We start from the raw sequence: 22246 nt of genomic DNA, 5'->3' as shown, positions 1-22246 counted from the left end.
CTTTAGGGGGCCTATTGGTTAGTGTGTGCACCCCACATACAGAGGCTTAAGACCTCTAAGTGGGGCAGCCCAGGTTTCGAAATCCAACCTGTGGCTCCTTTGAGCATTATGCATTTACAGGACAAAAATCGAAAGATGAGAGCTACCACTTTTCCACAAGGGGTGCCAAAAATGACACGACGCGAAAGTTCCTCCGTTCATGTGAATCTTGGTTGAAAGATCCATTTCACCTTAATTCCAAAAAACATATTTCCTCCAACACCCCAAGTGCCAGTGATGCAGAATGCCTTGTTTTTGTGCATCAAGTTTTTTGAGATATTTACTTTCTTCAGATATAGACAAACAGCAGTGACAGTAACAGTAGGTTTCAGTGCCAACAATTACTTTTTATCGTTAAAGCAGCCCAGCAGTTCAGATAAACCACAATGTGGAGAGACATTTACAGGAGAGTCGGTTGAAAGTGTTTGCAGAGTAAACATAAAAAACAAATATGATCATTTAACAAGCAAAGGGATATGGAGATCCAACAACTGTGCTCTTGCTGTTTTTATGTAAACGGGGGTCTAATAAGGCCTAAAGAGAGCAGCGACACTGTTGAAAGAGAACATAAAAACAGTGTACACATGCTTCTATCTGGGTAATTTGTTTGGACCACAATTAAGTAAATGATCAAGAAACAGTTTCCAGAAAGGACAGGGCTAAAGAAGTGAACAGTTAATCAGCCAGTTTCCCTGTTTCAGAATCTACAGGGCAACATTTGATTGGCTAAGACTGGAAAAAGTCCCCTGCAGGTGCATCATCTGATTGGCTTAGCAGGAAGGCCAGTTACATTTCGACACACACTCTTCATCTTACACAAATAAAGGTACGATCTCTCAGTGACACATGTACTGTAGGTGCTGTTACCTGAGCGGAGGTAGGCCAGAGCAGCAAACATGAGGACACGCACTCTTCTGTCCATAACCCTGCTTGGCCTGCTGCTGTGGGCCTCCTGCACCAGGGCCGATGACAATGACGCCAAAACTGACCAAGAGACCGAAATAGATGAAGAAAAGACATCATCAGATCCTCCAGGAGAGACGGACGAGGAGGAGGAAGAAGAAGAGGAGGCACCAAAGAAAGAGAAAACGGAGGAGATAGAGGAGGAGAAAGATGTCATGGTTCTCCACATCAACAACTTTGCCAGAGCTCTCAGTGAAACCCAGTTTTTACTTGTCGAATTCTGTAAGTATCACTGTACCATTGTTATTGTTACTATTGTTAAACAGCAATATTGTTTTTACACCAAACAACAACATATATTTAGCTAAAATAGAGTGCTCCTCATTTTCTTATTTACACATAATTAATGGAGTAATGCACAAATTAAATAGAAAAAGAAAATCAAAAAGTTAATTCCTGTGCTGCAAAAACTACAATGAAGCTGAAGAAAGCCACGGGAGATGAACCAAAGCCACATGAAACGTTAACTTAGTTAAAATTGAGTTGTTTCGCAGAATGAATGTAAAACTGTTGCAGTTTTCTTTGATGTCTTTCTGCTCTACCCCTCAGAAGTACTGAGGCGTTATCATACAAATGTGCACACATGGCCTCTCCTGTCCAGATGTTCTCTTGGGTCAATTCTCCCACAGATGAGTTCAGCACAGCGAGGGCAGAGGTCCCAACAAGGAAACGAGCAAAGGGAATAAAGGAAAGCTTGTCCCAACTGCCACTGTTGCTATCAGCAGCTTATTTCCATGTTTATCTGGCCGTGACTGGCTAAGAGCAGAGGACTGTGGAGAGGCTGCATGTTGTTTCAGTCCAATGCTGCATAAAGAAGATAACTATATTATGTGTGTTTGTGTGTTTGTGCAGATGCTCCCTGGTGTGGTCACTGTAAAACGCTGGAGCCGGTTTACGCCGAGGCTGCCGGGAAGCTCAAGACGGAGGAACCTGCTGTGCGTTTGGCCAAAGTGGATGTCACAGAGGAGAAGGAGCTGGCTGATGAGTTTGACATCAAAGGCTTCCCCACGTTGAAACTGTTCGTCAAAGGAGATCGCAAGCAGCCTTTTGACTACACCGGTAAACATATACTACACACAGAGATACACTTTTCAGACACGGTTGAAGCTGCTGTTCAGCTTTTCAAATTCACAGCTATATGTGCCAATGTCACCACTAAGCCTGAGTGTTACCTGAACAGTCACCTCTGTGGCTAGAGTGTATGTGTGTGTGTGTGTGTGTGTGTGTCTGTTTGTTTGTTTGTTTGGGTTTACTTTCCCTCACTGAACCTGTCTACCAGCTTTCAGATCCTTCAGTTATATGATGATCTCATCTGTTCATTTTCTTGTGTCATTCGTTGTCTTTTAGCATCAAGTCAAAACAGTTTGACTGAAAAATATGCTTCTTTATCCCAATTGTTCAGGAATTCAAAGTATATAGATACTATTTGTGAAGTGGACGTTTATGCTTTTCTTCAGATATGTTAAGATTTGCCGAGCTTAGTGTAAAGACCAATCATTCAATCAATACTCACTGTATGTACAATCAATACTCACTGTATGTACTGTAGGTACTTTGTTGTTAAGTGTAATACAACAGACAAATTAATAAATAAATAAAAACATTACCCAACCCATAGACTAGCTAAGTACTGGCTGTAGATTTATAATTACGGTATCACTTTACAATAGTAAAATACAAACATAAGAAAGTGATTTTCTCAATAAACTCCAAGCAGGAAAGGGTAAATACTCCCCACAAATATTTTCCTTTCATTTATGAACTGGATCTTGTACAAAACCACGCTTCCTGTATGCTTCATATTAGCTTAAAGACACACAAGGAGTCTCTCAGCAGGAACTATCATTAACTTTAGAAATTAAAAACAATCACTATAGTTATTAAAATGTAATGGTGGCAGTTTTTTAACTAGCAAGTAGGCCATGACAGTTGACTCTTTGTTCAGTCTCGATGCTAAATTAAGATAACAATCTGGCTCCGGCATCAACGCCCACAGGCGAGCAATATTTGTTGAACTAAGAGCATGCAAGGCTAGTTGTTTCTCTCTGTTTAGGGCATTTATTCTAATCTTGGCTAACTGGCTGCTACGCTTCATTTTTTTTGCGCACATAACGCATCAATGTTGTCATCTAACGACAAGAATAAAAGCACATGTTTGACTATTTCCCAAAATGTTAAACTGGTCCTTTAATGCTGTTTTGTAGTCCAGTCAAGTTTGACTCATTTGTCAAACACATTTAAAAACAACAAAACCAAAGCAATTTTAATGAATAATTGTCATAAGTACCTACAGTAAAGTACATTTACAGTTCAAATCATGACTTTAAATGCCATGTCTGAGTCATAGTGTGTATAAAGTATAATCGTGTAACTTACATGTTTAGAGTTTGTTGTGTGATTTAAACACACCTCAGCCTAATCGGTCACACAACAGCATTTTAATTTAATTTAATTCACTTCTTAACCTGTTTTAATCCCAAGTCATATTCTATTAACACACATGAAAGAACTGTTGCATAACTTGATTTGTTTGTGTTGTGTGTTTTTTTTTTTTTTAAGGTAAGAGGTCATTAGAGGGAATAATCCAGTGGATGAAGCGTCGCATGGGCCCTGGTGCTGCAGTGCTTGAATCCACCGACTCTGCAGCTCAGTTTATCGATTCCCATAACATAACTGTTGTGGGATTCTTTGAGGTATGTGTATCTTAATTTATCTGTCTCACTAAATAAATCTTAAGATTGTATTCTTATGTTAAAATGTTGATATTTGTGTCAGAATCTGGAGAGCGAGGCGGCCAAGACGTTCAAGGAACTCGCTTTAGATGTTACTGACACTGAGTTTGCTCTGTCAGCCAGTCCTGAGGTTTTCCAGAAGTATGAGGCGAAAGCCAACACAGTGGTGCTCTTCAAAAAGGTATGAATAGTTTTGATACTAAGTAAAATACACAGTCATTTTTATCACAGAAAGAAAAATCCCTTGTACAAGGAGTCATGATGTTAGTGTTGCTGCCATCTAGTGTTTAGAGGAGGTGCATATAGAAAGACAATTATGAGCCCTCAAAAATCGACATATTTGCATATTTCTCTGTCACATCTTAGCCTGCTTTGTTTACATTTAGGGGTTTATGTTCGACTTTATTTGAGTAGCCTATGTTTGAGAGTGGGAAAGTACTGTTAGTGTGGAGATTGAGATTGGGCAGAAATGTATTTGATCTAGCTCCTTCAAAATATTATATTGAACTTTAAGATTTAGATTGAGGGCTTTTGTTTAGAAGAGGGACAAGGCTTAAGCAACGTTCATTTTTATTATCTATATATAATATGAGGAAATAATTGTTTTAATCATTATAATAGGACAGGTCAGGACAGTTACCAGGATCACCAGGTCAATATGTTATTTTGTGTTATGTCATAATTTGCCAAATCTCTCAAAGTACTTGTGAAGTGTTGAGTTACATCTGTGTACATTTTTTTTCCCCATGATACCTAAGGTTTCTTGTGTGTGTGTTTTGTTAGTTTGATGAAGGCAGAGCAGACTTTGCGTTGTCTGAAGATGGGACACTGGACAAAAAAAATCTGATCGACTTCATCAATGAAAAAAGTCTGCTGCTGATCATCCCATTCAGCCAAGAGGTAAAACGCACACATATGTAGACAAATAAAAATGTTTACAAACTAACATAAATCCAAAATTCTATTCAAATGATAATCTCTTTTTATTTCAGATTGCAGATAAGATCTTCTCCTCCAACATCCGCCTGCACAGTCTGTTGTTCATCAACTCATCTGTGGACAGTCAGACGTCTCTGATAGAAGAATCCAAGGCTGTGGCCAAAAAGTTCAAGGGCAAGGTAATAGAATGATCCATAGCAATCTGTTTGAGAGTGTCTTTAGAAATAATGTATCAACAGAATCACATAAAACTTCATTAACCATTGTTGCTTTTGTCTTGTTTTTTTTGTCCCTTCTGTTTTTCATAGATGCTATTCATTTCAATAGATGTGACTGAAGCTCTTTCTCATGTGCTGAAATATTTCGGCGTGTCAGAGAAAGACGCCCCAACTTCACGCATTGTCAACATGGAGACAGGAAAGAAGTTTGCCATTGCTTCTGGGGATCTGACAGCAGAGTCACTGGGAGAGTTGTGTCAGGCTGTTCTGGATGGCACTGCTAAGGTAACACAGACACACATTGTTTAGCCCTGTCTAAAGGTGACTCAGACACAACATGAAAAAAAACACATTTTCCCAAGTCCCAAGCAGCCACAGAAACTCAAATTTGATCTTATAAATAAAAGATTATTTAAATTTAAAAAAATTGTATATCAGGTTACATTTACATATCATTCCCTCAGGAATTAACTTCAAGGTGAATCAGGGCCAACATTACAGACAAAACAAGTCTAATGGAGAGTTTACCGAAATGGCCTAACCTGAGAAATCAAATAAACCCAAATACAATCAACTTACCTCCTTAACTTTCAAAAACAGGAGAAAACAAGGTTAAATAAACTGGCGATTCACCCCTATATCTCCTAAATTCTAAAATGAAGCATAGGAAAGGGGAGATATGTGACTGTGTAGTTTTTAAAGAGTACTTCTTCTAGTCTATTAACATATTATTAATGTTTTAATATCATATGTAAATTTCAACATGGATGAAGTTAATGCTGTTGTATAGTCTAGGGGGGGCAGTAGCTCAGTCCGTAGGGACTTGGTTTGGGAACCGGAGGTTCGCTGATTCAAGTCCCGGTGCGGATCAAATCTGGAAGTTGGTCTGGTAGCTGGATAGGTGCCCTTGAGCAAGGCACCGAACCCCCAACTACTCTGGTGCACTCTCTGCTTAGCAGCTTTTTTAAAAAATAAATGGTATCAAGATCAAAAAAAAAAAATAGTCGTTATGTGATTTAGTGTATATTATGTTTCTCTGTCTCCTGCCCAGGGACTACAGATGTAAATTAGCTATAGCTAACTCTGGTAAAGCTAAGTGGCTGTACACTGTCCCTGTCAAAATAAGCCAATAAATTAATAAATTAACTCGTTGCAATACCTTCAACATGCTCATTAAATAAGGAATGACTTCCGTTGTAGCCTATGACCTGCTGAAGCAGGAGATCACCTCCTGTGATTGGCACTCAAACAGAGAGCACATATACTGATGAATCCAACAAAGCCAGTCTGAGGCAAAAAATAAACCTCAATACAACTAATAACAACCACAGATATAACAACATTAATGCACATGTTTCATATTTAGTCAAACAGCAACAATAAACCCAAAATCTTGTGTTGTGTTGCAGCCCTACTTTCGTTCTGAGGACATCCCAGAAGACTGGGACAAACTACCGGTCAAGGTTCTGGTGGGGAAAAACTTTGAGTCTGTCGCTCTGGACCCGACCAAAAATGTATTTGTGGAGTTCTGTAAGTCTGTTTATCTGCACTGTCAACAAAAAGGTCAAATTGGAACATTCATTTCAAATGTCTGGTTTCCCTTTCTAAATATTGTACAACACCAACACAACAACAATTTCTTTATATCAATATTTTTTCATTAAAATTAGATTTAAATTGAATGGGTACAACCCCCGAGCTTCCCAGGTCACACTTTAGATTGTGTATAAGAAAAGGGTGTAGTGTAAGAGCCTTAAATTTGCATTCTTTGTGAATGCCAGTATGGAGCAACTCCACTAGTTGCGAAAAGAAGTCTCATGGTATAAAACCAGAAAAAAGACCCAGCTAGCCAAACTAATAATTACCTTTTCAGTGAATTACGTATTTGCAGATATATAGCTGTTTGACCCTCTAACATTGTTTTTGTGTGCGTGCGTGTGCCTGCAGATGCTCCATGGTGTGGACACTGTAAACAACTGGCTCCCATCTGGGATCAGCTGGGTGAAAAATACGCAGACAATGACGACATCATCATAGCAAAGATGGACTCCACAGTGAACGAGGTGGAGTCTGTTTCTGTTGAAAGTTTCCCAACGCTCCAATATTTCCCAGCTGGTGAAAAAAAAGAGGTACTCACACATACACTCATAATTCCAGAGATGATTTATTCGGGGATTTATTTCATCCTGTCCTGTAATTTTCATTCTTATTCTCCTGTTTTGTTGTCCTGCAGGTGATAAACTACACTGGAAAGAGAGATCTTGAGACCATGTCTAAATTCCTGGATAACGGAGGAGTGTTGCCTAAAGAGGAGAGTGATGAAGAGGATGACGATGACTTGAATGATGATGACGATGATGATGATGGTGGTGCTGAGGAGGAAGAGAAGAAGGATGAAGACACTGATGATGACAGCAAGGTTTGTATTTTTACCACTATGTATTATTCTCATCAAAATGAATCTACTTGACTCACCATCCTTCTATCAAATGTTTCTCTCTGTAGGAGGCTGATGAGTCTGAAGATGGATCAACCGAGAAGACATCTAAAGATGAACTGTGATGTCCCTTTGGTTTCCAGCCAATCGGGATCAACCTAGCATCTTTCAATTTTTTCATATTAAAATGAAGTTGGTTTACAAACATACATGCGAGTTCCACACATGACTCATTAAACAGGCTTACAGTAATGGGTGTCCTCATTCTTATATATTTAAACAACACAACTCTATATAACACATACTCCCTTTTAAAAATTCTGACATAAACTCAATAGAGCTTTCTATAGCCTACTATAAATGTAAATTACTATAAATAAGTTACATTTGCCTCCTAAGACTTTTTTTAAACAGAAATTAATTATGTGTTGCAGCCGGAAAACGCGAGCAGTCTCTGAAAGGCTGTTTCACTTGTCTTGTCTATTTATGCATTTAACAAAGAACCCAGTACCTTCATTCACTCTGCCTACGCCTTTTTTCAGCTGCTGAATAAACACAACAGAGTTCTCGCTCACTCCCGAGCATCACAACAACATTTATTTTCTCTAAACTCCTGCATGTCACTGTTTCTCACTCACTGACACCACCGTGTGGCGTAAATAAAGAATTTCTAAATGACTAATACAAGTTTGTGGGTCCCTAATAACAACGCAATAAACATCAACGTTCTCGATGGACCTGTCACATAAGTTTAAATAAATCAGTATTGTGTAATGAGATATATTGGCACCATAAAAGTCAACATAATCATTACTTTAGCAATTTGAAAAAAAAAGGAACAAATTACAGAGTAGGAAGAGATTGTATTGAACTGTGAAGAAAGAAGTGTGGATAGAAAGAACAACAAAGTTGATACAGTGAAGGGAAAAGAGCAAGATGTAGGACAGAAACAAAGTGCGTGTTTCATATTCCTGAATGAAATCTGCAAGACAGACAAACACATGCTGGTCCAAATGATGACTGAGAATAAATTAGCTCAGTTTGTTGCCAGAAAAAGCGTCATGTAGTATTTGAGAGAGGATGAAGGAGAGAAAAGGTTCAATTTGAGTATTCAAGATAATGTCAAATTGTTTGAGAAGAGAAAGAACATAATCGTTTTTTATTTGCCAGACTTATGCTGATTTCACTGTGGTAATAAATGTGCAAAATAAAGATGTATAAAAACAGCTGTCCCTCACTCAATGTGTATATGTGTTTTCCTCAAGGCTTTGAATATCCCACCAGCTGAGCAGACAACCAAAACATTTCTTTGTCTGCAAGGTTGGTGATTGTCTTTCAAATCAAACTCTGCTAAGTGTTTTTTAAGTTTATTTGTAAGTCAGGCATTAGCTCCTCTTCAGTTTAGACAAAATTGTTATTAGGATTGAATTCATCCGTTCTAGTGGACAAAGTTAATACTTAATCTAATCTAATCCAATCTAATCAATAATTAATGAGTGGTTAATGATATAAATATGTTGATACATACATACATACAGTACATACATCTGCCGATACTGTTTATATTCTGTGTATACTATCTATGTATATAGATAGTATACATGTATATACAGAGAGAGAAAAAACTATTTATAGATATATATTATAGTTATACATCTATAATGAAAAAAGTCCATTAACACTTGCTCAGAACATATGTCGAGATTGATGCATCATTTGATGCAGAAAAGATGTTTTGTAAAGTCACATGTGTTTTCAAAATAACATTGAAAATAATGAATTTATGGTTCAAATTAACTCCTCTGGTGCATTGAGGTAAGCCCAACTATATCTAGCTGGTAGTGCTCCACCTCCTGCATCAGTTCCACGTCCCTAAAACCAATCTGTGCTGCCAAGAGAATAGCATACTTAGGCCCCAGCCTATACCTGCTACCTGGTTTAGCATGTACCCAACCTCCATGCCTCTCCCTGTGGGTGTTGGGCTACAGGGTGTAATACATATTTGTATTTATAAATTAAGTAAATCAAATATATGAAAATGTGAATAATAATTTCATATATTTGATCAAATTTTTGTTTTGACCTAATTTGTATTTCGGTTTGTAGTTTTATTCCTGTATGTATTTAAGGAAAAACGAGACATTACAACCTAATATGTTGTCAGTTTCGGTACTAAAAATGAAGTTGATCAGTTTGTCAGAAGAATTTAGAGTAGAGGAACAGATGTCTGTTGTGAAAGATATAAAGTTCTGAGCTAAGCCTATAGACGAGGTAAACAAGTACACAGAGCTGGTTTTCAGTCTGTGGAAAGTAAAATGTTTCTAATTCCAGAGGAAAACAGGTTCAGCAGGTTGTGATGTCACCACTGTCACCAATATGGTACGTGTTCCCTCCTGCCAGACAATCTTCCTAAACGTCCCAGGTAAGACCACTGCTTTCATCTAACTCAACTGTGAATGACTGAAAAGAGGAAATTTAATACCCTGCAGGCAGTTTTTGGAGTTTATTCTATGTGGATTGCAAACCTGTACTTGTTTGGACCAGATACCCAGGGCCGGACTTCTTCTTGTTTATATAAGAGAGGAGTCTTGTGTGATCTGGAATGACTCAGCTACTTTCAACAAGTGTGTTTAATGGCTACAGTTGGTTTTAGGTATCATATTGGCAGGGAATCACAGATTGAGGTAAAGCAATGCAGTGAGATGACATGATTCAGGATTACTTTGTTACATGTTAGGTATAACTCTATGATATTTTGAACCTTATCGTGTTATTCTAAGAATCTATGGAGATGATGACCTAGTTTAGACAACAAATATACTTTAACTACTTTAATAAGAGTTTAAAGATTTGATATCTCTAAATGATATCTGTTCTTTTGTATAAACTGTGCTCTGAAGTTTAAAAATATAAGTTATCCAACGCAATACTTAGTAGCAGACAAAGAATTAAAACATCTTTTTTTTAAACAGTATCACATTTCACTTGGCAACAGTCACACAGTGTCACAGTGTGTTAATGTCAGACTTAAAAACTAAAAACAAATACTCTGTCTTTAAATGTCTGCGGCGCCCCTCACAGTTAAAACTGGTGAAAACAATATTATCTAAAGAGTGCCTCACTATTGTCTGATTTATAAAAATGGAGGGAGGAGGTGACACCAGAAATTCTCACAAAAATAAGAGTATAAGCGCATCAGACTCAACTACAGCAATCAGATTCAAGTCTTTAGCCTCTGTATGATGGCTCCATACTGTACAATTCATTTATATTCAGAGTCAGCCTTGTAATGTATCCAGGTACATTTAAGACAAACTGTTGTGTTGTGTGAGGTTTTGGTCTTGACAGTAAATTCATGCTAGAGAGGAGCTGTGTCAAAAAGTTTTTGACTGGGATTCCCAAAAACTTTTTCACCTTGCATGTCCAGTGACATCATAAAAAACAAGCGGGTTTAGAGAACCTTTTTCATCAAGGAGAAAGACAACAAGACAGATAGCAGTGACAAAACAGCACAGTCACTGCCATCCCCTTTCAACAATAAACCACAATTACCCCTAGTGGGATTAATTAATGAATGAAAAAGTATTACATTAGAATTTATTAAACCTCTACAGATTCTGCATACAAATTCAGAATCTGAAAGCACAAGGCCAACTGTTGGTCTCTGAAGTGTTCTGTTTTTTGGTTTGTTGTATAAGTAGATAGAGAGATAGACTAAATTTAGTACACCTAATTAGAATTAAGAAACATTATATTTAAAAATAATAATAATAAAGCTAATTTCTGAATTAAAATGTAATAAATGTGTTGTCCCAAGACAATGATGTAAAACAAAACTTATTGCATGTTGTCAGAAAAAGATCATCTTTGACAGCTTTCGTCTCACTGTTCTCATTGTCTTCATCAGTGGGTTGCAGTTTGATCACACTCAGTGAATGAGGAATGATTGTTTTGATCTTCTCTGCTGAACACTTGCTGTTGTCACCGGAGCTCATTATACCTATGGATGGAAAGTGTTCAATACAGCTGAACACTTGTGAAGACAGTTATTTTAAAAAAAACCCATTAAACTCTTGTTCCTTGTTCTGTTTCATAACTTTGCATCGAATTGAATTTAAAGGGTTATAAATCCAGGTCTAAAATGATAACCTCTTAGAAGGAATCAAGTAGAAAAAAAAATGCAACACAAAGAAGAAAAAAGCTGCGAAAAGTCAAACAAGTGTGCGTTTGTGTTTGCATTACATGTGAATGATCTGCTGTCTCCTCTCTTTAGCTTCCTGTCTGACTGGATGATCCCCTGATGGAACCCCCTTCATATGAGGAGGCACGTCTCCACCCTCCTGCTCTGCACATAGAAAGATACAACATCCCCCCTCCCCCTTCATATCATGTCTCCCTCCACTCTCCTCCAACACCTCCACCCACCTACGGAGAAGCAGGTAAAAGAAATCTCCCTCATCTTTTTAATACCACTTCTATCACTGTCAGGTGATTTGAAAACAACCTCTCAGTCTTTGTTTTGGCTCTATGAGCTTAACTTTCTTACTCTGTTTTTAAAAAATAATCCCATAAGAATACCCAGACACAGCAGACTTTGTGTTAATTAAATTAAGAACTGATGTTTCTGGGGCGATGGTTGAGCTCGGTTAGTAGAGGATGCGTTACATATTACAGAGACTGCAGTCATTGATGCATCCCTCGCAGAGTCGTATCCCAGCACGTACCCCACTCTCTCCTCCCTACATTACCTGTCTCTATTCAGCTGTCCTCTAAATCAAGACCAAATGTCCCAAAATTAATAATTAAAAAAGTTACGTTTCTTTTGCCTCTTAGTCAGGTGACGGAAACCTGCCATGTTTGCTTTGACACACTGTTTTGTTGTTTGCTAACTCAAAACACTGAATACTGGTCAATGTCAACTTTTTTTTGTGATGCATTCATGAGTAGATTTAAATGAAAATAGTCTTATTCTACTGGAGTTGAGTTTCTGTTTCTTGGAGACTGTTTGAGGGTATATCTATCATCCTTTGTGTTCAGCAGTAATTAAGAATAATTAATTTGTTTGCTTGATGGAAAAAAGTTAGAAACCGAGCACAACAAAGCAAAGTAAAAGAAAAAAACGGAGAAAAGAATTAAATTAGTCAAATCTGAGTGAGGTTTGAGCCAGACAATTAAAGTGAACCCAAGATAAAATGGAACAAATAATTAGTTCGAAAGTTGTCATTATAGAAGGCACACATGAAGCTGTTTTGACTCCAAGCCTTGGCCCCTTGATGTATAACCCCACGCTCTCCCCTTTTTTCCCACTGTCTTCAGCTGTCCTATCAATAAATGCAAAAAGGCCCGAAGAAAACTTAAAATAAAAAGGTATTTTGTCTTTATAAAATGTAAATACGTGCATACTGTAAGCACTTTTTCTTTCTAGTAGTAGTCCAGCAGAATCCATTTCCTGTCCTGACTCCACCTCGGCTGCCAACTGCTGTGACATCACCTTCACGAAACACTGGAGTCATAATCCATCCAACTACACAAAGTATAAATCTACTACACTCTGAATTTGAATGCATATCAGACAAACTGAGAAGGTAAATCATGACTCATTTGCATCTTGTTTTCTTCCTGATATCCCCCCCCATCCTTCTTGTACCCTCTGAATGCCAGTAGGTGTATCATCGTCTGTTGGCGGCAGACAAACGCAGCCAGTCGTGACCCAGCCGCAGCCTGTTCCTGTCGCATTGACATATCTGGGAGACGTCCCAGCCGTGGTACGCTGCCCGCACTGCCACCGTGTTGTCACCACCAAAGTCACATACCTGCCTGGGACGGCTGCCTGCTGCATGTGTTTACTTCTCTTCATGATGGGGTGAGACACAAACCCACACATGCATGATTTCTAACGTCAGTGTGCTAAACAAAGCTTCATCTGTGTTTTCTCTTGGCATGTGTGTGTGTGTGTGTGTGTGTGTGTGTGTGTGTGTGTTTCAGGTTTATTTGCGGTTGCTGTCTGATCCCGTTCATGGTACGTAGCCTACAGAACGCACATCATTCCTGCCCGCATTGTGAAAACCATCTGTACACAAACTCAAGATGACACTGTCAGGATTAATACGACCCCTCTCCTCCAAGGATCAACCCAAAATCTCATAACATTCATAAGATATTTTTGTCGCAGTATGGATGAATAAAATGTATGTTGTACGATAGGAATGCAAACAGTTCACTGCATAAGCTACTCAGTGAAGTCAAAGTGAATATAGGTGATAAAAAATATATATTATTTAAGGTTTTAAAGGAAATATTGATCAAAGTGAAGGACAGATCTGTAAATTCAGCTGCAGGAGCTTTTTAAAAAGTGTCCTCTGAAATTATATACACTTACTCTAAGAAGTATGGTCACTGTTGTCACAATCTTGTAAATTCAAGGATACCCTTGCTTGCATTTATGGCAGTCAGAATTGCTGTCTTTAATATGTTATGCCTAAAAACATTTTATTTTCACTTTTTATTACTAACCTTCTTTTCAAATACCATCTCTGACTGTTGAGATGGTCGAGTTTTACAATTCTGGAAAATGTAAGAGTTCTTTAAAGAGCGAACAGGCATTTCTTGGACACTGAAGAAACAAGGCAAAAACACTTGTTGCACTATTGAACTTTTGTAAGAATGTATTTTGGGGTTTATAATTCAATGACAATGTCAATATCAGAGTAAGAGAGTTTGTTTTAGTTGTGCACTACTTTACCAAATGGGTGCAGGATATTCTACAACAACAGCTAAACCAAAGTGAACAGAGCAATTTTTTGGCCTAACCTTTTCCAGCTACGGGATTTAGTTCATAGTTTACATATACAAAAGCATTTTCTATATTTAATATCAAAAGATCAAACTGTGTTACTTCTAAATGCATACAAAGTTACATTTTATGTTTACACTGATAATCAAATGGGCAACTTACCAAGCTTGGATTTCAGACATGATTTTATTTGTTAAAGCCAACAACAACACATTGACTTGACATGTTATCTTTTCTGTCTGAGTATGCACCGAATGCACCACTGACCTCTCCTGCACTATACTATTTACTTTATTGCACATTTTAAGCTGGCTTATATAGCACCGTTATCATTTTATTAAGTAGATGGAAGTGAAATGACCTGATACAATTCCAGTTTGAACTTTGCCCACCTTGAACATGAGCTTCATGAACACCTGTGTGGCTGTGAAGCTCCTTTAAGGTACAAACTGCTACAACTCAAATGAACTGAAAGAAATTTTAAAACAAAGAGGTGCACAAGACGATAGCTACGTTAAATATTTTAATTGTAACTGCAATTTTTTTTTTTTTTTACATCAGTTAAGTTTAAACCGGGTTATAATTCGATTCATGCAAAGTAAATAAAGATGTATGATTAAGAATTTTTAATGATTTCAGCTAAATCATGAATTGCTAAGTACATCACTTACAGGATGTAAAAACATGGGCCTATGAAGTTGTTTCGCTAGTGATATAAACTTAACATACTGTGATATAAACCTGCTGTAAATACCCGGTTATTACCTGAAATATGATGCTCAGAATGCCTGCTAAATAAGTCTTTCTTTTTTAAGATATAAATGTTGTCATTGTATTGTTATTTATCATTCTATCATGTTGATAGAGAAATAAAAATGTGTCTTGGTTACTCTAACAAAGGTGTGAGGTTGTTTTATCTTATGAGTGACTCCTACATGTGTGAAAATAGGCTTTAGTGACAGAGCATTATGAGCGTGTGTGTTTCTTTGACCTTGTTTAGGCTAACTGTGTTAGCACAAGGGCATTTAGATATTAGTGATATACTTGATAGGAACAGCAGCCAATAGCAGAGATACAGCAAAGCTCAGAGAGCAAAGTTAATCAGCAACAGGCAGGTGGGTCTAGTCGGCAGATAACAAGAGCATTCACAACTACAAGCTCAGCACTGATACAGACACACACACACACATACTCACACACACACACAAAGACTCTTAATATATTTCCTCCCTTCCACCCGTCCCTCCACACCTACCTGAAGCTTCTTTCGACACCTGATCCATCAGTCTGAACTGTCATGAGGACACTGTTGCTGCTGGGGGTGTGGGCTTTGTGTCTATGTGTGTTTGTCGCCGCTGACACACAACCTAAAGGACAGGAATACGACTTATCCCCTGAGAAGGATGAGGTTTTACAGCTGACGAAAGGAAATTTCAAACGGGCACTGAGAAAATATGAGCAGCTGCTGGTGTACTTCTGTAAGTAACACACAGAACAGGTTGACCCACATGTTTGTTTGAGATGTGAAAGACACAACAACAAACAAAAAAGAAAGCTAAACAGCCACTTCACAGCAGTCGATTTATTATTTTCTTAATTCCTACTCACTGAAAGTGCTTCTGTTTTTCTGTGTGTTTGTGTAGCTGCTCCTCTGACTGTAGAAGGCCATCGGGTCTCAGAGGCATTTGAAGGAGCTGCTGCAGAGCTTCAGGGCTCGGAGGTCAAACTGGCAGTGATTGATGTGAAAAATGAGAAGAACCTGGCTGAAGAACTAAATGCAACAGACCACACTATCAGGCTGTACATCTCTGGAGATAAACACAACCCTGTGTCCTGTCCTGGTATGTGCAAAGGAAACAAAACAGTACATAATTTATATGTATATTCATTTAATTGAATGGCTATGGTAAGCAATTAAAGCACATTTGTTTGTGTATAGACATATATTTATTTCTAAACATTGCCAAATTTGTAAATTAAATGTAGAATGTTATGCCTTTTGAAGCAAGGAGTAATATCCAATACATCCCGCATATCATCAGTATAGCCCCACTGTAGGTTACTGGCTAACAACATTAGCCAAAATCTGTCTGTTAGAATCCTGCTGTAACCTATCTTTTTACCTCATGAAAAAACACTTAAATGTGTTGGCTAGTTTGTTACTTGAGTAAAAGGACAACTTGTTTTGCTTCTGTTAATGTACCGATTAAACTCTTGGGTTATAACATTTCACTTAACACATACTTTATACTTAAAAACAGCCACACTAGCTGTTTCCTGACCCTAAGCTAACCACCTCCATGGCTCTAGGGATAGCTAAATCATGGAAATGAGAGTCGAATTGATCCTTTTTTCTAACTTGTGGCAAACATGCAACTAGGCACATTACCTAAAGTGTTTAACTTTTTGCGTAATATCCATAAAGCTGTTTAATCATTTGTACAATTCTACAATTCACTTAGAAGACGCTTTTATCCAAAGCGACGTACATCAGAGAGTAACAACAACACAAGCAAGGGTCTAGAAAGAAGTAAACAACGTCAGTACTGTAAGTTAGAACCAACAGCTTTCACAGGTGCTGACAGGCAATGCAGAGAGGCATAACACAACATCGACAGCTGTTCTTGAGAGTTCTAATCAGCATGAAAACCATCCTAAATAACATCATTGTCATTATCAAACAAAAGCACAAACCGTCATTATCATCATGAAAATCATCATCAGTATCATTAAGTGTGAAGATGTTCATGAAAGAGCTGGGTCTTTGTAGTTTGGCTAAAGTATATAGTAAAGGGGAAAGCTGATTGGCTGGATTGTGGTTTAGTTCCTCAGAGTGCAGCCTCCATCTTGACCTGGCTGAAAAGGAGAGTGGGGTCTGCTTCGGACCTCATTACTGATCTGAGCCAAATAGAAGCCAGAGAGGAACTAACAGTGGTTGGCTTCTTCAAGGTGAGTAAGAACAGTTTTCCTCAGCTCCTCATTGGTGTTGCAATTGTCATCAAATTGTCTGAACATCAGTTTTTTTTTTTTTTTTTTTAAATATGTGTGTAGGAGCTGAACCAGGAGTACATCCAAGTGTTCTACGCTGCAGCAACTGACCTTCCTGATGTTCATTTTGCTGTGACACAGAACATTGAAGTTATCAGCAAATATGGTCTCACATATGACACTATATTTCTGCTTAAAAAGGTAATTTGAATACATGCCAGGCACAAACACGTCTCTGATGAAATGGTATGTATGTTTCTGAGTACTGTGAATGTTGCCTCGTTCCTCAATACCTTTAAATTTTTTTATGAAATGACGAGGAATAGGACTGGATTTAAATCATAAAACCATCAAATCAAGAAGAGGAAATGTATTAGATAGTTCAGAACTGGAGGTTCATCACTTCTTATCTGTGTGTGTGTGTGTGTGTGTGTGTGTGTGTGTGTGTGTGTGTGTGTGTGTGTGTGTGTGTGTGTTACCGTTTCTATGTTTGGCTGCTGCAGTCTAAGCTCACCCAGGCTTATAAAATGTTGCCTCAGACGGCTAAAGAGGAGCTCATCGTTTTTATCACCGTCTACCAGATGGATCCCGTCACTGAGTACACTGGAAAGGTACAGTAGAGTATGGATTCACATGTGGAAATGTTATGTGGCCTTCTTTTGTAATCAATTAACCGAGATAGAATACTTCTCGATATCTATACATTAATAATTTGTGTGATCTTTGTCGTACCCCCTTTTTCATGTAAATGTGATGAGTATCACAAATATAAGCTTTTTCACCAGATTTTTAAATTTTCCCCCTCACATTTAAAATCTGCACCCAGGGAGGGCAGCCTATCTGGCAAATAGACACAGTTAATGATTATTATTATTATCGACTGAGGTTTCAAGTCTACACCTTCTGAGCACTGTGTGTTACTTAAACAGATTAAGTAAGGGGAGTTGTCTTTCTATAACAAAACAAGCTGTTTGTTAGATTTGCATGGTGTCATATTTTAATAGTTACAGTGATACCTGTTGAAACATGAATCTGTATTGACATTGGGTCATATATGGAGTAGAAATGTGAAATCAATTTTGAAGTTGGGGCCTTCTTGACCGAGAAAAGGCAGAAAGTGTCTTTTTGGCTCATGTGGATGAAAGACACCAAATCCCAGAATGCACAGCACCGCAGGCCACTCCCACTAAGGTTCTCTATTTACAGACATTTACTTCAACACATACAGCCGTTTCCTCAACTGATTCCCAGATTTCTTCCAGAAGGAATTGGTATCTTAGAAATTCCAGAAAACAGACTCTATGTCTGTGTCCATAGGCAAACAGTGAGAGCACCGACAGGCCGCTCATCGTCCTCACCGCTGCCGACAGGCTGGTCTTATGTCCCTGCTGCAGCAGCCGAGACATAAGGCCTGCCTGTCGGCGGCTGTGAGGAAGCTGACTTTATTTTGCATCTCGTAGAGATAGCCAAAAACATCTGATTCGAGCACAAGACCTACAAAATTCCCTTCATCCATATCAGTTTGAAGTTGAAACATACTTTTATCAGCATTATCAGCTTTCTCCATAGAGCCTGTTAGCATAGCTTCCAAGCAATATGGCGGACGTTAAGTTTCGTTTCTGGGAATGAGTTCCCACCCACTGATCTGTGATTGGTCTGTAGCTTCAGTGGTTGAAAATATGAGGAACTAGCGTTGTAGTTTCACCCTGCTAACCGCACTAGCTTCCAGTGACGCAAAATGATGATTTTTGTGTCATCAGAAGCTCCTTTTCAGACTTAGAAATACAAAGATTTCGCATCTCAGGGGGAAATGAGGGCGGGATGCACGACCATTCAAAAGTACTACCAGGTTTCTAATGATACAAAGCTTGATGCAAATGGGTGAAGTATCCCTTTAAGTTTTGACTGCCATAGGTCTCCTTTACTTCTCAGTACTTTGAATAGCCAACAGTGAAAACCGCTGAGAACATTAATGTTGATTTATAGAAAACACAACCTTATCTTAAATGGTTTCATGTCATTCTCTCTTGTAGTCAGCCCCTCAGATATTAACATCACCTGTGTTAAACCACGCTCTGCTGTTCATCAAAGAAAGTTCTGCTGATTTCAAAGAGATCCACTCTGCATTTCACAACACTGCAGAAGCGTTCAGGCTAAAGGTATAGAGTTCAACGACACACACACACACACACACACAAGAATGATTCAAACACCATCCTTCAAACACATTTTAGAATGATATTCTTGTTCGTCATTGGAGCACTTCAACTCTGCATGTGTGTGTTTCCAGATTTTGTTTATTTGGGTGAACGTTGAGGAGCCACGTAATGGCAGGTTGATGGAGTATTTCCGGGTTCGGGATTTTGAGGCTCCTCTCATTCGACTGGTCAACCTGACAGACCATATAACCTACCACCTGCCCTCTGAAACTCTGGACGCAGAAACCATTAAAACATTCTGCCAATCCTACCTGGAGGGCACTGCTAAGGTAACCAACACTGTCATCTGGTTGTGATACATAACAGGAAGTGGAAAAAATCGAATCCTTATATAAATGATGTGTTTGTGCTCATGTTAACATCACAGCCTAAGATGCAGAGCGAGGAGATACCTGAAGGATGGGAAGAGCAGCCGGTGAAGGAGCTGGTGGGAATGACACTGGAGGAAGTGGCCTTTAACCCCAACAAGACTGTTTTTGTCCTCTTCTGTAAGTCAATACTCCTTAATTTAAATACTGTCCAGGAAGCTTGGAGTTTATCATTTGCAGGTATAAACAAATCTGGGTTAATACCAGGGTTGGAAACTAGCACCCTCCACCCACCAAATGCTTGTGTGTGGTGTGAATTTGCTCTACTTACTAGCAACAGTGGCTGGTAAATATAATGAACATAACAGAGTGAGTTGTTACAAAAACAATGTCATTGAACCCCTGTCTTCTGCTTTTTCTGCTCTGACTTTGTGAGCAGAGTGATGCTGATACGCACGCTCACTGACCAAACGGCTCTACCTCCTTCTTGTGTCGGTTTCAGTGTTTACAATCATAGGCATGTGCTAACATGGCTTGGCTGAGAAGTGAACACGCAGCCACTTTCATGTTATGAAAACATCTTTCTATGGTTTCATGCGCTCACATAAGTTGAGTATCGTTTTGAGTATCAGGCTTGTTTTAGAGGGAAGGGTTGGTGGGTGGGGTGGGTGGTTGCGGTTGTCTCGCTAGAACATGCATTCATTGGCGCAATTGTAAAATGAAACTCACTTTCCAGCAGAAACCTTAAGAAGACTTTGAAGACTCTTCAAATAAGCTTATATACTTATAAACTGCAACTAAATCTGCCTCTGAGGACATGGCTGCAATAGAAGCTCTAACCAGCCTCAACCTGATAAACTAAAATAACTGGGGGGGGGAAGCAATCAGTATGGAGAATTTTAGCACCTTTAAGGTCATTGTTTTGCTCCTATTAACACTATTAAAGCAGGCAACTGCTGTCGTCAAAAAGCTCTCATGGACCTTCTTCTCACCCAGAAACAAGAATCAGTAAGATACAAAATTAGAGCTAAATAGTGTAACTGTTTAACTGACCTTTATCAGTTAACCAGATATATGACTGCCTGTGATTGATAATGTTGCTATGGTATGCTGCATTTGTGAAAGACTGGTTGCTAAGACATCATCAGATAAAATGGTGGTATCAGTTGTGTTTGCATCAGCTTCTTACAACTCACATTTACCTTATTTCTCAATGGGGATCTCAAGCGGCAGTATTATTATGATGGTCAAAAGGAAGGTTACATCGTGTTATAAGTGCATAAGTTAAATGAAAGCAAGACTCACTGTATGTGCAACTGTTTCACACGTTTGTTTTGGAGAAAGATCCAAAGTTGTTTCAGGAGTTATTGACAATAAAAAACTCTGTTGGGGAGGTGTGAGGACATGTTGACAATCCTTGCTTCCTGGGCTAAACTACTGTTATTATATCACTTGTTCACACCACTTGAACGTAGAGGCCCATACTGAATGTGTGTTTTAGATCTTCCTTACAGTAAAGCGTCCCACGCTGTGTTTCCTCTGTGGGAAGAGTTAGCTGAGGCCTTAAAGGACCGAGAGGACACGGTCATCGCTCGCATCGATGCCTCGGCTAATGTCATCAATATGTCGATGCTGGGCTCGTACCCATCTCTCTGCTTGTTCCCTGCTCTGTATGCTGAAAGGGTAAGCAGTCCTTTGGTTATTTTGCAGCATTTATCTTTATTGTCAATATTTTTCTGTTTATGATAATTTGACACAGTAAAGACATAAAAAATGTAGAGGGATGATTTTGGGGACATTATTTCCCTTATGAATTAAGAGCATACATTGTTTAAATTATAGATACATACAGTAGTTTAATAAATCCCTTTAAGTCATACCCATTAGAGAAGCAAATATTAGTAAAATAACTTATCCAAAGTTTGATGTTTGATATCCTATCCCTGTTCTGTTGGGTTAACAATTGCTGAGGGAATAATATTGTGTGTGATATCTGTGTTTCTATTAGGTGGTGGTTTACACTGGTAAAAGGAAGCTGAAGGACCTGATTAAGTTTATTGATGAAGAGATGGAGGAAGCCAAAAAATACAGAGTTCTGGTAAATTAACTTCCTAAATTCTCTGTCACACGAACAGAAAACATCAACCACCATGGTTTGAGTATGTATGAGCTTCCTTTTTTCTTTCTGTGATAAAAATAAACTTGTTTTTTTTGTGTCTGCAGGAGGATGAGGACAGGAGGAAGTACATGAAGGCCCTGAAAGCTGAAGAGGCAAAAAAAGTCCAAAAAATCAAAGAGGAGCTTTAATCCAAAAACAAAGAGAGTAGTGCAAAGTGTGTATGTGTGTGCGCGCGTGTGTGTTTGATACCTTTTATTTGCATCTCTCTGAAACCAGATGGATTTTTCTACTAAATCAAGTTGTATTTAGCCGTCAGACATATCAAATCCAATAAAGTTTTTGATCAAAAACACAGAGGTTTAAAAGACATCTTTTATTTATTTCACTTCTTGGGTCTCTGTTGTCATATTTGATGTCAAAGGAGCAATATGTAATTCTGACACGTAGCATTTAAAATGGGTACTGCAGTCCATATTCAAAACATTGCTAAA

At 38.5% G+C, this 22246-nt stretch overlaps 3 protein-coding genes across 6 annotated transcripts; all 3 read left to right on the top strand.

Annotated features, from left to right (window-relative positions):
- Nucleotides 1-886: 886 nt before the first annotated feature.
- On the top strand, nt 887-8554 carry pdia2 (protein disulfide isomerase family A, member 2). Its single transcript, XM_020639727.3, has 11 exons — nt 887-1224; nt 1855-2061; nt 3562-3695; nt 3778-3915; nt 4518-4634; nt 4727-4852; nt 4982-5176; nt 6301-6421; nt 6839-7020; nt 7125-7310; nt 7397-8554. Exons 1-11 carry the CDS (start codon nt 936-938, stop codon nt 7451-7453), a joined length of 1752 nt encoding a protein of 583 aa, XP_020495383.2. The 5' UTR covers nt 887-935; the 3' UTR covers nt 7454-8554.
- A 1088-nt stretch (nt 8555-9642) lies between these two features.
- si:dkeyp-75b4.8 (lipopolysaccharide-induced tumor necrosis factor-alpha factor homolog) lies at nt 9643-15037 on the top strand. 4 transcript variants are annotated; one of them, XM_065956307.1, is made up of 5 exons: nt 9643-9750; nt 11602-11767; nt 12754-12861; nt 12993-13191; nt 13314-15037. In XM_065956307.1, exons 2-5 carry the CDS (start codon nt 11629-11631, stop codon nt 13417-13419), a joined length of 552 nt encoding a protein of 183 aa, XP_065812379.1. In that variant the 5' UTR covers nt 9643-9750; nt 11602-11628; the 3' UTR covers nt 13420-15037. The 4 variants fall into 4 exon arrangements, with proteins under 4 accessions (XP_065812379.1, XP_065812386.1, XP_020495348.1 ...); XM_065956314.1 differs by having other exon boundaries at nt 9644-9750; nt 12757-12861; XM_020639692.3 differs by having other exon boundaries at nt 9645-9750; nt 12990-13191.
- A 264-nt stretch (nt 15038-15301) lies between these two features.
- Nucleotides 15302-22107, top strand: zgc:136472 (uncharacterized protein LOC678514 homolog). The gene is made up of 11 exons (XM_020639665.3): nt 15302-15599; nt 15765-15962; nt 16946-17070; nt 17173-17310; nt 17613-17720; nt 19143-19268; nt 19400-19597; nt 19696-19816; nt 21138-21319; nt 21645-21734; nt 21860-22107. Exons 1-11 carry the CDS (start codon nt 15419-15421, stop codon nt 21941-21943), a joined length of 1551 nt encoding a protein of 516 aa, XP_020495321.1. The 5' UTR covers nt 15302-15418; the 3' UTR covers nt 21944-22107.
- Nucleotides 22108-22246: the final 139 nt, after the last annotated feature.

This window comes from Labrus bergylta, chromosome 1 (assembly GCF_963930695.1).
Source record: "Labrus bergylta chromosome 1, fLabBer1.1, whole genome shotgun sequence".
Classification (NCBI taxonomy): domain Eukaryota; kingdom Metazoa; phylum Chordata; class Actinopteri; order Labriformes; family Labridae; genus Labrus; species Labrus bergylta.
The sequence above is the reverse complement of the archived record's forward strand: the minus strand, read 5'-3'. Positions and strand labels throughout refer to the sequence as shown.